At 55.7% G+C, this 14,840-nt stretch overlaps 2 protein-coding genes across 2 annotated transcripts; both read right to left on the reverse strand.

Annotated features, from left to right (window-relative positions):
- Nucleotides 1–2,365: 2,365 nt before the first annotated feature.
- On the reverse strand, nt 2,366–3,861 carry J7T55_012692 (uncharacterized protein; the record flags this gene model as incomplete). The annotated part of the gene is made up of 5 exons (XM_053145346.1): nt 2,366–2,808; nt 2,864–2,944; nt 3,079–3,168; nt 3,442–3,539; nt 3,593–3,861. 5 exons carry the CDS (start codon nt 3,859–3,861, stop codon nt 2,366–2,368), a joined length of 981 nt encoding a protein of 326 aa, XP_052992083.1.
- A 6,787-nt stretch (nt 3,862–10,648) lies between these two features.
- On the reverse strand, nt 10,649–14,451 carry J7T55_012693 (uncharacterized protein; the record flags this gene model as incomplete). Its single annotated transcript, XM_053145347.1, has 5 exons — nt 10,649–10,860; nt 11,138–11,160; nt 11,259–12,958; nt 13,076–13,830; nt 13,899–14,451. The coding sequence occupies 5 exons, from the start codon at nt 14,449–14,451 to the stop codon at nt 10,649–10,651; spliced, it is 3,243 nt and encodes a 1,080-aa protein (XP_052992084.1).
- Between the last annotated feature and the right edge of the window lie 389 nt (nt 14,452–14,840).

The following is a 14,840-nucleotide window of genomic DNA, read 5'->3' on the forward strand; positions in this document are numbered from 1 at the left end:
GACGATGCAGGTACGGAATCAATGGTGTTGGACATGAATGACTAAGGCCAGACATAGAGCAAGGGAGAACTTCTGTGAACCAGGACGCGCCGCCGAAGTAGAGCGTGTCAGCTACCAATTAACCCCAGGCTCGTTACCTTCATTGGATGCCATCCTGCTCTGAGGCAACGCGCTGGAAAGCCCAGACTCCACAAAGCAGATGGGAGACGACGAATATCCAGGAATCTCATGAGAGTTTCATCCTGAGGATTTGACTACCGCAAGCAAAGACCACAATATTTGTCGGTCAGATGTCGAAAATACGTGAGCCTGTGGGGTTCAAAACGGTACACGCGAAGACGCGGCTCCCTCCTAGGGCCCGTTGAAGCTCTCCCAATTGAAAATCGGCACCGCAAATTCGGCTAAGACTTCGTGTGCGACAAAAACACAACACCACCACGTCGTCGCTGCCTGCACCGTCCCGTCGGATGAGCCGTTGCTCCAGCTGGGCTGAGGTTTGACGAGCACGAAATCCAGAGCACACTGGTCAAACGTCACTGTTTACCTCTAGAGCCCATGTGTGGACATCGTTCACGTCTGTACCACCCTGTCACGACCCCGAGGGCCTGGGACAGATCTCTGTTAGGGCTGGCTTCACGCTGAATCTCTACGTGACGAGAGATGTATTCATTGATCAAATCACTTCAGTTCTAATGCTATAATACGCGGCAACACAAAATTCGCGCAATACAGCAAACGCGTCGCCATCATCGATCTCGATCGTGTGGGGGGGAAGAAACGCCGCTTTCGATATCCAAATGACCTGGGAGAAATCTAATATATAATTACATGTGAAGCCACCAGGTGCGGCGCCTCGCTAAGGGTGGCACCCCAAGCCAAATATGTGTGGTATCTGCACGAGCAGGACAAACCCGGCCCAATCACCGGGCGCCGATCGCGCAGATCTGCGCAAGGAATGCTAGCCACAAGCGGCCCTAAAACATCTTGAAACGGGGCCCTTCCCGCGGATTCGTTCGGCGCCGGTGGGAGAGAGAGAGACAGGAAGGGGATAGGGAGAGAAAAAAAAAAAAACACAATCCCAATCCGGACGAGGCCCAAACCCAAACCCGCACACTTGCCCGCCGCACCCACGGCCCGGACAGGTCAGCCGTCAGACCAAATCCAGCCTACGTTAATTACGAAAAGCAGTAAGGGCAACAAAGAAGCATCAGGCGGGAGAGGGAACACGGCCCCCAGCCTTGACATTGACAGGAGAGCTCTCACACACATCCCCGGGTGCTCGGGTTCGGCTTGACGGGCGCCACAGCTGCCCAATGATCTCATGGGCGCGGGCCAATATTTTCTCATTCTCATTTTCACGCGCTAGGGCGCTTATCTCCGACTGTGCGAGAGTGGGATCAACACGTCTTTGTGCGTTGTGTCCTACCGGTCGGGAGCCGAAGGCTGGCCGGGCGCCCATTTCGACCCGTCGCTGGGAATTAAACTCGTTTTCCGGAAGCGTCGATGGAGGGTGCACTTTGAATCTCTGTGCTGACCCACCCCTGACGGCGTGCATATTAGGTTTTGGAGGCTCTGGGGGCAAAGCTGTTCCTGGGAAGGCTGGTGGTGATCATCATCCGTCGAGAACGAGTTAGTTCAGGGGTGGGGGCGGGTGTCGGTGGTTGCCGTTCGTGTTCGATTGCGCGTCTCATTTTCAGTGTTCTATGACTTGTCTAGACAGGCTCCATTGCTCAAGGATGTGCGCGGCCGGGGCCACTGAGAGTGGGTAGCTGTTTGTTCGAATTCTTCAATTTGTATCGCTGAATTCTGATGAGTACTGAAATCTAGTACACAGTAATTTTTGTGTGATTTGGTTCACGCCTCTCCGTCCTATGTACAATCCCTCGAATTAAAGTCCTCTGTGACCAGCCCCAGTCTTCGACCCTGGGTGCTGCACAGGTGCCCTTCTTTTTCGTCGTGGGAGTCGGTCCGATGTGAGCGCGATCTATTGTACACATGTTCGGCTTTTCCGTTGCTCGTCGAGTGACCGACCATGTTGTCGGATTCAGTCCTGGCTGTAGATAGTAGACACTAGAAGTAGTAGAAATGGCAGCTGTTGTTCGCGCCTTACCCGGCAGGACCGAACTAGCAGACTGCATGCAATGACCCGTTTTATGACGCAGCAAAAACCCAACACAACCTTATCCAGGCCCCCCAGAGATTCCCATAAAAAAAATAAACGCCGCCCTGGTATTTCCACATGTACAACGCCGGTGTTGGAACTCGAAGTCGATAAATACGGCCACCAAGAGAATTCGTGTGTGTCGTGAGACGTCCCGAGAATCTAGAGAGCGTGATCTGCTGAGAAAAGATCATAGCTCTCATATTAGTCGTCCTCGGGATCGGGATTTGTGACGCGGAATGCCCTCGGAGGCTGATGCACTCTTCGCGAGTAGTCCTGGTCGTCGCGGATCGTATTGAAGCTGTCGTGGCTTGCGGTGCGGTACAGTCCCACCTTGGGGTCGAGCCGAGGATCCAAGGGCTTCATGCTCAGTCTCCTGCTCGGGGAGCTGTAACTACCCTCCTCATCCATCGTCATCCCATAGCCTATGCTAGACATCGTGCCCGTCTTTGACATGATTCCTGCGGAACTGCCGCGCCGGTGCGCCATAGAAGCGGCTGTCATTGGCTCCTCTTCCTCTCGCAGCTTCCTCTTGTGTCGGCGGAACATGAATGCCCCGAAGATAAAGGCGGCCACCGCGGCAAGAATTCCCACGGTCAGGCCTGCGACTGCCCCTTTGCCTAGGCCTGAGCTGTCCGATTGAGCCGCTGGCGTGGAGACAGTCGTGACTGTCTGAATAATGATACTGCCCTCGCTCGTTACCGTTTGGACTGCTGTAATGGTTGTTGGTGTTCCTGCGCTGGTAGTTTTCTCGCTCGACGTGGTGGTTTTGGATGTTGTTGACTGGCAAACAAGTTAGCCAATGTATAAAAAGATATGGTTGTACAAGCAAAGCATATAAGAAACAACACCACATGACACATTTCAAGATTGAAAATTGGTGACCGAGCGCCAAAAAAGAAAGGAAGAGCGCATACACTGGTCTCGGAATCGGTAGTAGACGTAGTAGACGTGGAAGTTATAGAAGACTTGACACTGGTAAGCGAAGTGGAAGACAGAGATGTACTCTCAGTGGTAGAGGTTGTGGTTACTGAGGCCTGCACAGTCTCAGTCTCAGTCTCCGTGTGGATCTCAGTAGCGGTTGTTATCGCCAGTGCCTGAATCCCAGAGTCGTTAAGCGACCGTGTACACCACAACCAGCCCACTCTGAGAGAAGGAGAAACGGATGTGGCAAAAAGTAGAATTAAAGGGGTCCACTGATGAAATTTGCGGCGCACATGGAGGCCAACTTACAGATGTGGATGTTGTTTTCGAGGTGGACGAAGTGGTTTTCGAGCTACCTCCAGCTGTGCTGGAAGGCGAGGCACTCAGGGCAATGTAGCCGTATGTGCCATCACCACCGCAATAGTCACTTGGATAACCTGGGCAGGATGTTTCACTAAATTCACTGTTAGTATGATGTCTCATGCAAGGTAAACGTCGCATACTCACCAGTTGCTTGTCGATACCTGGTCATCAGAACTGGGAACTGTGTTCGAGCACCAACAGTCGCTGTCCTGCAACACGGCAAAAGCATAGCCCTCATCGTTGCATGTGCCGTAGCAGAGGCCCTGAGACTGGTAGATCGAGGTAGTCGCCGATGTTGTTGCTGTGTTGGAGCTGGCACAATACGCAAATTCGTAAGTTGGATCTGCATAGGCAGAGCCCAAAAACACTGTGGCCAGGGCGACGATGGCCCCGGAGCAAGCGTGTCTGTACATGGCGGCAAGGAATTGCCTTAAAGTCGAACACTGGACCTTTTCAACAAGAAGCCTGCTTGTACAACAGGGTCAGCATGAGGCATCGAATGGTGTTGAAAATATGGCCAGGTTAAGACTTGCAAGTCGATGGACTCGCAACTAGGTGCGGCGACGGACGCGGCGAGTGGAGTAGCAACTGACCTTTCCAGTTGGGTACGGGGTGTTGATCAGATCAACAATCGGAGATCAATTGAGGCCCATTCAGTAGCATAAATATGTTCAGCAGCGTATAAGGTAATTCTCCGTCCCTGCCATCCCAAGAGGCTCCTCCCAGCAAATTGATGGACGGTGGTGGAGCGTCGATCCGAGTCAAGGGCGATGGTGCGTGGCTTGTGCAAAACACAGGCGGCAGCACAATATCGCAGGATGGGGCACAAAAGCGTGCAAGGCAGGTGTCCCAAGAATCGAGTAGCAACCGAGAAGAAGGCTACGTATCCAGAGAGCTTATAGCCTTCGCGAGGACGGCGAAGAAGCCCAGCGACACGCCTGTGACTCGAGCAAGGCCACGAAACAACTCGCACGACGGGCGAACTGTGGGTGAGAACCTGGAGACGATGTTGATTCGGGTCCAGAGGCAAGCTCCTGGCGCAATTAAGAGGAGGAGCAGCACGGCGGGAGATGAGGAGGGGGAGGGAGGTAGGTGGGTAAGGTGGGAGGCGTGGTAGGAGGAGGATGAGGAAGATGAGGACGAGGAGGAGTAGAAAGATGGAAAGGCCGGAGATGGAATGGACGGATAGAATCAGGAAAAGTCGAAAAGAGATTGCCCTAGTCCTCGGTAGTGGGAGCCAGGGTCTAAAGCAGTGCAGAAGCCAAGCGAAGCGAGAGACAAGGTGACAAGGCAGGAAGGCAAGACAGGCAGCCCCAGGTGAGACTTGGAAGTGGAGAGATGGAGGTTCAAGAGACTAGATCTAACGAATGGATGAGCAAAGCGAAGCAGACGGTGCTAAACCGGGCGCGATAGCTGCAGAATTAGGAAAATGGAGACCCAAACGGATGAGGTTGGGAAGAGGGGACACTGCAGCAAGCATCGGAGCAGAGCAGAGCAAAACAGGACGAGAGCAGAAGAGCTTGGATGGAGCTGCACAGGATTGTGTACTGTATGTACCACGTACTACGTAGGCATGGGCGCGCGAACTTTTTGTCCCGTCCTGTCATGAGCTAAACATAATCACAGCCAAGGGGGGTGGATGAGATGGGTGGGTGGCAGAGAGGCAACTGTGACCGCACGGTGGAATTATTACAAACGGATTGGCCACTACAATCAATTCTCCCCAGCATACAGCACTATGCAGACGCATGCAGCATTGGATCATCATCAACATCATCATCATCATCAGCACATGCTGTGCTTGTGATTCTTGCTTGCTTGCTTGGGGCGAGTGGCCGGGTGGGCGAGTGAGCGTGAGAGCCAGAGCGCGCTGCCTTCCTCTCTTGGATCTGGATTTGTTTTTGCTACCGACGACCCGACTGGCTTGTGGGTTGGCTAGCGCGGCATCCAGCTTCTCAGAGACAGTTCGACCTTCCGACAGCCACTACTGCGGTGCAGCTTGCATGTGCATGTGGGCCACCTGGGTACCTGGGTACCTGAGTACCTCGGGCCATGAACCTTGACCTTGGGTGCCAGGATACCCAGGGGGTTGGGTTGGGTTTGGTTTGGCCGCGATAGCAAAGCAAGCTGTCAGTGTCAGTGGTGGGTGCTCTCGAGTCTATAATAATAGCTGGGAATTTCAGTTGGCCGTGGACAGGAACAGGGGGCCGCCCTTAATATTACCACAAAGGAGGGCCACGTTCCCTTCCCGTGCCCTCCACCTTGATCCCCACTGCCGTCTTTCCTTCGCATTCTATCTGATGCTTGCTGTCTTCTTCCATCTTCTTCTAATATGCGATGTTTTTTTGGCTTGACCCTGCTCGGTGAGAGGAGAAGAACCTTGGACGAGATGGGCAGGACGACGGCATGGCTGCAGGGGTGACAGATAGAGGTGACAGCTTGGTCGGAGCTTCAGGGCATAGACGACGGGCCTGTCTATAGCGTCTGCTCTATGACATTTTTTTCTTATCAATAGCTGCTTTTCTTCTTTGTCTTCCTCTAGTTTTCCCTATGCAGCGTGCACGGCGACGCTGTCGAGGCTTAGCACCCGACTCTCGGTACCATTGGCTCTCTCCAGCAAATTGCCCTCATGGGTCCCATGAATGCTACCCCGTAACGGCAACGGCAGCTACAGTAGTATACACACACAACGGAGCCTCGTCGGTAATGAGAGCAGGCAGAGCAGGGACCAGGGACGAGGACGAGGGCGTCGTAGCAGACATGGACTTGACATGGACTTGACAAGACATGGACATGGAATGAAGGAGATGGGCGCACAGATCAGATCGCCGCTCGTCGAGATTGCCCGCTGCAGTTTGATTGCCACGGATCCCTGCTCGCCTTCTCGCCTGGCCCCTGTCATGTCGTCACTTACCTGGCGGGCACAGCAGTGTGGGCCGAACACCCCCAGTGACCCCCCAATCGCTTCCTCCTCTGTCTGCCTCCGCCTGAGTTGGCCGTCGGGGCTGTAAGAGAGATTGGTGCCTTCGTATGTGAGTCGCGCCGCCTCCAGAATCCAGATATACCCTCACAAATACCCAAATACACCACGGCCCAGGCCCACCCAGCCAGACCAGCCTGTTAGAGCCAAGCGCCCAAAGCCCACTGCTACCTCCCTATCAACATAAACCGCAATAGACTGCAATAGACTGCTCCCCCCCGACGGTGGGCATCCGTGGACATCTCGGTGAAATGAAGGGGACTCTTTGACTTTGATCTCGGGAGCCACGGCGACAAGGACATGTGTACAGACAAGAAGCACAGCACGACCACACGACCACACGACACGACACGGCACAATACAACGCAACACAACGCAAGATAAGGTCAACACCAACACAACAGGGCAACCACACAGCCTGACACTACACTACGAATCACCCTCCTCCAATTCTATGTGCACGTATTCCCCGTCTCATGGGCCCAAGGTGTCGCCATTGCTTTGTGTCGTCCGTGTCACCGTCGCCAGACTTGTGTGTTCTGACATGTTACTTGCCAAAATAGAAGGGACGAAGCACGACTCCGCCCGGGGTTGTCTTCGTGTTGATGACTCGCTGCCGTGATGAGACCGGGGCGGTCAGCCTCGCAACAGCCAATTGCCAGGTTTCCGGGGGCCCGAATTGACTTTTTTGGGTCTCGCACACACCGTCGACAGCACACTCGCCTACCCACACACCCACCCACTTTTCCAGGCCAGGCGAGCCTCAAGGACCGCCACGATTCCGCTCCATGACAGCGGGACTGCTCCAGCGGTTCGCACCGGGTCGTACATCGTACACAGAAGCCCGAGTCTGCTGCTGGAGACGTCACACGCGTCCGACATGGCACCATGGCACCATCATGGCCACCCACCACGCATGCTGGGCTTGCCGCAACTGCCGTGCGGCCCACTCGCCACTCTTACCATTTGGCCGAGATCCACTCCTGTCTTGGGGGCACTGATTGCGGCTTACCGTAAACCCGTACGAGCTCGGCCCTGATTCCCTGCGCAGCACCGAACCAGGTACGACCAGTCAACTACAGCATTCGCGACTACGTACGAGCACAGATACGCCGCCGCTGCACGAGATCGTGCACGCTGAAGAGCCGCAGGAGGCGGCTGATTACGGCATGCTCTGTTATGGAACAAATCCGCGTTGACGCCGACGAGTCTGCCACTCAGTTTCGAGGCGTACTTTGTAGATTGTTGCGCAGTTTTTCTTTGTTGTGGCGGTCAATATCTACAATCTATGCTGTAAATCCCAACGTGGGGTGGGGGGTTGGGGCTCCCAGGGCCATCCGTTATGCGCAAGGAGCCTCCTTGCCGCCCTACTGCCCTCAGGTCCGATGTCGAACGTCGACTTTCCCTGTCCTGAACAATTGACCGATTTCATGCCCTTGGACGTGCCATGGCGGTATGTGGCACGAACTTGGAGCTCCAACAGCAATTGGGACGATATTGCATATGACTTCCTTGTTCGAGCATCAACATTGCAAGGCTATCCTAGTCGCTGCTTCCAAGTGCCGTCGTTTCGAGGAAACGTCGTTGAAAGAAAAAAAGAAAAACGTTTGAAGAAAAACCTGCCCTCGGAGCCCCTCGATTCAAAACATGTGACACGCTACCGGTCTCCCTCTTCTCTGACCGGTCGACCTTGAGGGCCGGCTCACATCTGTGACTCCTCGGCCGGAATCACTTTGCAGACCTGCAGCGTAGCCGGTTGCCCCGTCTGCGGAATGCTCAAGCGAGACGTCCGTCCTGCAAGGCCTCGCCTGATACGCTGTGGTCCGTTACGCATTGTGGAGGAGGGCCTTTTATTTTCAACGCGTAAGGTTGGACGACAGTTACTGCTGAAGCGTCTTGAACCAAGCGGATCCATTTCACCACCCAACAAGCCTTGCTTGCCGGTGGAGGCATTGGCCTTCTACCACAAACATGCAGAGCGACTATTTGGTTTGTGGGGTTGCGTAATCACGAGGTCGTGGATGTCTTTGTTGTGGATGCGGATCGGATTGCAGCCGACTCCTCCGGGTCGATCAGCGAGGAACCGCAACGACGCGAGTATCTTCAGAACGTGACCGCCGAAATCATTGTGCCACGGTGATCCGCCTGTCCGAGAAATATCGATGGCTGGCTCGGTCCACAGCGGGCAACATCGGAAATGTTGTCTTCAACAGGAGCGACAAAAAAGAAGGCACTGGCGGCTTGACGATCGGTCTGCATCAGGCTGGATTGGGATGGGATGCATGGTGCAGCGCATCAAGGTGTCACCACTTGAGCAAAGTTTAAGACTAAACGGCCGCGCCAGGAATCCCCAGCGGCTGAGAGGGAGGCTGGACGTGCTTCCCATCGTTTTGCCTCCCTGACACGTTCATTGAGGGAGAGACGAGTTTCCCGCGAGGCAATCCCCGGGCTCGCTGGTCAAGAGATCCCGCCGGCATTAGCGCTCTCGAGTACGAAGTCCACCACCACACCATCTGGCGAGTGTGTAGATCATGTGCCCTCCCCCCCACCACCCCCAACAACAACGACGACTTTCCCGCCCACCTCGGCGGATACGAAAATGATAGAGCGCTCACAGCTTCCCACGCCATCCACAATCACCAATCCCACCCAAGATCTGAGACCCTCAGAGGGCAGGGCACCCACTGGGCCGATGCGGGGGTCCACACCATCTTCAAGCTACTACCGTGCAGACACAAGCGCGCGAGAAACCGTTCGTCGCCTGAACATAAACAGGGCGCCTACAGAGAGAAACTTTAAACGAACACAGGTGAGCTGACCCCAGCATGGCCGCGACGCGCAGGGTCTTAAGCTCCACCGTGCCATGAAAGCAAACAGTCGTAGTCCAGTCAGTCGACGGCTGCCTCCGGCCGCGAAAGGAAACGAAACAACCGCGACTGAAAAAAGTGAGTGCTGCTCCAGCTGAGCAGGGGTGGCCTTTCACCGCAGACAGCCCCAGCAAAACCAGGCCGGGAGCCTATCCACCAAGCACGCTTGGGCAGGAAGCTCAAGAACCGTATTAGGAAAATTTGTGGCTTCAAAGAGATGAGAAAAAACCTTAAATCTGAAATTGTGCCGCACGGCACAGAATGTTTCCGGGGCTAAAATGCGCCGCTACCCCGGGCCCGAACGAATGGCAGGTGGGCTGCCTACCGAGCCGGTGGGCTCGGCGGCGGGCGGGGCCTTGTCCGGGGGAGGGGGGAACCTGGATGTGGTTGTCTTTGGCCCCTACCCCGGGTTAAGAAATCACTTGGCCCGCTGCTCCGTAAGTTCTGTGTCGGGGATATGTGAGTTGGGAATGCCAAATCAGGCCGGTCACTGACTACCGTTGTCCCTGAAAAGCCAAAGTTCTTTTAAAGCATGAGGTACAAACAAAGTGACTTGGCTGGCTGCACCCTTGGAAGACGATCTCTTGGACACGGTTGGTGCCCCGGTTTTCCTTCGAGGGAAGCATTTTACCACGCCACACCATGGCTGATCATCAACAGCATTCTTATTAGCCTAAAGTGTGCGTTTATTCGTCTCTCCGCCCCCCCCCCCCCCGGGACGTGGTCCTCACGCCTGGTTTCATGCGCCCGACTTGCCACCCCGGGGGGTTGCGCGACGTGTCACCGATATATTACCTATAGCATGTCTCGAGCCAACAACGTTCGCGAAACCAAGTGTAACCGGCTCAGCAGAAGCTCTTTCTCTCTTCATGATGCTTCCCCGGGCGTCCGGCCCAGCCCCGAAACCACTACGTGCTTGTCTCGACTCCTTGACAGCTGTGTGTTTCACCAGCCCGAGCTGACAGGCCGAGGATATATTTCTCGCCCCCAGAAGTGGCATATCGTGCATACGAAACAACCTCGGTGCAAGACGCTCTAGAATACTGACGCGGCGTTTCACCACTCGAGAAAGCACGCGGCAAACAATAGCCACATAGCATATTCACTGAGCCGACGACAAGGACCGCGGCGAGGCCCTCGCGGTCGTCGCAGGCAGCGGGCGGGAGGGCCTGGACCGCGAGCAGAGTTCGACGCGCCGCAAGGTATGCCTAGCCACTTCTCACGCGCACCGGCTGAAGCAAAGCGTGTGCAAGGAGGCCGGGAGTCTTGTGACGGGTGGAAGGGACTCGTGTACTTGGGGCGTCTTGCCCTTCCATCGCAGCCTGCCAGCGACGTCTGCATTAGGTCCGACAATTACGGGCTTGCCACGACGATGGTCGCGCCGCTGGTGTCGGCAGCCCGTGACGGGCAAGGGGCTGGCTGCTGCTTGGAGTGCAGAGCGAGCTGTAGGCGGCCGGTGCGGCATGCGTCGAGATTCCAGAACTCCTTCCTTCCATCACGAGCCTTGAGAGGCCCGGTCGGATATGTGAAATCCGGTATGGTGAACCAACCAAATGGCGGCGCCACTGCTCATTTGAAACGTAGGTCTTGCACATTGGTGACAATTGAACAATATGTTCATTCAGATAGATGAGTCTGGCCTCTGTTCAAGGGCCAAGGAAACTGACTATCTTGACCTGACAGCCCGCCGGCCTGTCGTGTCCTCTACTCTCATGGACGGGGTATCTAATTCTTGGGGGAGGGGGGGGGGGGTAATTTTCGTCCAGTCTCATCATCGTTCCATGCAAATAATATCAACTCAGACTCTACAATCCCCTCAGACAAAGCTGCTCCTGAAATCACAATGCCATCCCTTCAGCTCGAGGCTGATCGTCAGGTTCCAAGAGCAGCCACAACAAAAGGGTGTTGCTGAAGTATCTCAAAAGGTATTTAATGACGTGGGTTGTTTCGCAACATCTCATACAGAGCCTCCTGATCATTCATGCTCGTGTAGTTGTTACCAGCGAGGTTCATCGGCCTGTGCTGGCTGTACGATCCCGACCCATAGTTGGACGCCGCGTTGTTGGCGGACCCGAACCCGTACCAGTCTTGCTGCTGCTGCTGCTGCTGCTGCTGCTGCTGGTCGGTATTTGGGTGCGGTTGGGAAGGATAGGAGCTGTAGGCCGGTTGCTGCTGCTGCTGCTGCTGCTGCTGCTGCCGCCGCCGCGGCTGTTGAGTGAAGGAGGCAGATGTGTTACCAGTTGTCCTCGACTGAGTCGGAGCCGTTGACTGCGGTCGGACATTAAATGACTGCATGGCCGTGGACTGCTGTTGCGCGGAGGACGCAGGCACACTGTAGGCTGACGTCGACGAGGTTGTAGCCTTGTTAGAGCTGTAGGAATTGCTACTTCGCCTGCCACTGCTGCTGGCCCAATTCTTAGAGCTGGGTGCGGCAGTCGATGCGCTTTGTGTCACAGTATTTGCAAGTGGCGTGTTGGAAGTCTGTGACCTAGAAGCATAGGCATCGTAACCTGGATAGGACGCGGTCGAGGTATTAGATGCAGCTTGTTGCGAATATGGCTCGTAAGCCACCCTTGAGCTTGTCGTGGGTGCCTGAGCCGGCGTGGTACTGTAGCGGGAGTATTGATCGTAACTAGGCAGGTTACTGGACTCTGTGGATGGAGGGGCGTTGTAGAGAGAGGAAGCAGCACCTCCTTGAGGAAGTTGTGCCGTAGTAGACTGCTGGAAGGGCGACGCTGTCTGGCGGCTTTGTGACCTCTGGCTCTGTCTCGATTTGGCCCTGGCAACCTTTGCCGCTTGTGTCGGGTTCTGGAATGGCGATGAAGTCCTAGTGGTTGGTGATGCGTGGGGTTTCCGCTGGAGAGCCGCCTGGGTTAATGTCGTCGCAGCTTGGATAGTGTCGTGTGCCGAGGTATCGTAGGCAGGTGGTGCCGCTGAGTGCATACTTCTATTCGGCCTCGCCGGGGCACTCTGACTAGCAATCTGAGCCTCCGAATACGCCTGACCAGCATTTGCGGGTAAATTGGTCGCTTGCCATGAAGAGGTCACAGGTGCCGCATCTGTAGAGCTGGCATAGTCGTTCTGATTTTGACTAGAACCAGATGGCAAGCTGCGGCGAGTGCCAGGCCGTGACGACTTCGGATGGCTTGTCTGTGATGGCTCTTGAACAGGATGCACCGGCGCCGGCACCGGCTCTGGCTCCGGCACATGCTGGCGGGGCGCTGAAACTGTATCGGTGTAGGCCACATGGGATGTTTGCTGTGGTTGCTGGGGATAGGCAATTCCGTTCGATGTGGATTGCGCTTGGAAGTAATCGGTACTGGTGGACATGTCCTCAGGCACGCCCACGCCTTGAGGGTAAGAGAGACCAGTTGGGGCTGGATGATATAAATCCTGAGACACATCTTGCGATACCACCGTGAACCCCGTTGTCTCTGCTGGGTGTGACATCACCTCAGGAGCAGGAGGATGGGAAGTATCGAAGCCTGGTGAGCCAAGGTCTGAAGCTTCTTCTTCTTCTGGTGCAGCCTCTGGCACAGGTTCCGGAGCAGGCGCATGGTCTGGCATTGGTTCTGGCATAGAGACTGGTAGAGGCGCGGCCTCAGGTTCTTCTGGCTCGTCCTCGGCCACCTCTGCAGACTTGGCCTCGACCGGCTTGCGTTTCTGTGGTGGTGGAAAATAGCATGCAATTCCTGCCCTAACACACTCCTGGCACTCTGGCTTCGCTTTAGAGCACTATATAGAGTCAGCATGGCCGCGTGCAACAGTAATGGGATGTACACTCGCCTTGATCTTCTTTGCCCTGCAAGCCTGACAGCTGCCCCGTGTCTTCTTCACTTTTGGCACGCCGTCTTCGCGAGGGGCTTTCTTCCGCGATGTCTTCTTCTTCGCCGAGGCATTCGAAGCATCGCCGTTCGCCAAATCCGGGCTGCCTGACTGCGGTGCGTCGTCCCTGTTCGGATGCACGATCCGCAATCTTTCTGCACCGTACTTAACAAGCATCGCCAGAGACTCCATCTGCAGGTCGGGTGACTGGTTGGCGAAGATGTTGAACTGCTCAGAGGAGAGCGTGGCTGGATCTACGCCGTTATCGCGAAGCTTCTTACTGGCCTCGTCCTGGCGGCGGGCTGTCTCAAGCGGCGAAATGTTGAGTAAGGCGCTGTTTTGAACGTCTTCCTGGGGCTGTGCAACGACATTTTGAAGTTTCTTTGCTCTGGATGCCCGTGGCTTCTTCGGCTTGGGGACTTGTTCACCATCTGCCACCTGCCCTCCGGTGCTCGCGTCCTTCTTCTTTCTCTTCTTCGGGCTCTCCTCTGGAGCATCAACACCGTCGGCTTGGCTCTTTCTCTTTCTGCGTTCTCCATCCTTCCGTCTGGCAGCCTCCGCTCTAGGGAGGGGAGGTGGAGGCTTGAAAAGCTCCGCGAGTTCTGCCACTGTCTTGTGCAGAGGAGTGTGCTCGAGTTTGACGGTGATCATGCGATTGCTCTTGACAAAGGCTATGGTGACCGAGCCACGACAGTCGAAGGCAGGCCGTGCTGCACCCTCAGTTAGCCAGCTATTCAACCCAAGCGCAGTCTTAAAAGATATCCTAGCCTCCTCTTACATAAGTTGACAGGATCCTGGCCGTCCTTCCCACTGGACTCAGCTATCCGTAATTTTGCAGAGTGCTTGCAATTTTGTCGCATCCACGCCTGGGTCGAGTTCCTGCAGAGGTATGTGAACGTCCAGCCCGACGGTTTCCTGGAGACGGAGCGAACAGTCCACGAGCTGCCATCCACACTGCCCAAGGATGCGATGATGTGCTTGGCGACGAGTTTCTGAAGAGCCGGATCATCAGAGGGCTGGTTCATTAAGGTATCGTTCGCTCGGATCTCGCGCGTTATCGCAGCAGCGTTGCCATTTATGGGCGCGGTGGGCACGGCGCCAGGGGTCCCTCCCAATGGCTGGTCGGGGTTCTGGGCTGGGTCGGCGGCATCATTCTCGCTTTCGGGAACCTTGAAGACGACGGTGGACCTGAACTCGAAGGTCGCTGAGATGTGCTCGGCCTTTGTGTCTGTGGCCTTCGTTCCGCGGAGGCTGGCCAGCTGGAGGGCCAAATCTTCGACCGAGGCGCAGGCGTGGTTCGCGTCGGGCGCGTCGAGGAGGAAGGCGTCCATCGTTGCGGCCGCGGGTGAAATTGAGGTTCAGCACCCGCGCATGGCACAGACAGCCTCGCCTCGCCGCGCCTCGCTGTCGATTGCCCAATGGCGAGTGAGGTTTGCGCAGGCCGTCGGCCTGGTCTGTAGCCCAGGCGAGGTTGGCTATGCGTACCCGAACGGTGGTGGAGTGCAGGTTGGTAGGAAGAACAAAATAACGAAAGGGTGTCCCGCGTTTCCATATGCGCGGCAGTCACTGCGGCTGCACGGCACTGCTCCGCTCCTGGGATAGACACAGCGCGCGGAGCAGGCCCGGGGGAGCAATTGGTTGTCTAGCGCGGATTGCAGATGGAGCAGGTGAATCCCTGCAAGAGCTCCCCTGTTCCCCCACACTTGGTTGCTGGAAAGAG

The sequence above is a fragment of the Diaporthe amygdali genome, assembly GCF_026229845.1.
Source record: "Diaporthe amygdali strain CAA958 chromosome Unknown NODE_20_length_815715_cov_65_842320, whole genome shotgun sequence".
Classification (NCBI taxonomy): Eukaryota; Fungi; Ascomycota; class Sordariomycetes; order Diaporthales; family Diaporthaceae; genus Diaporthe; species Diaporthe amygdali.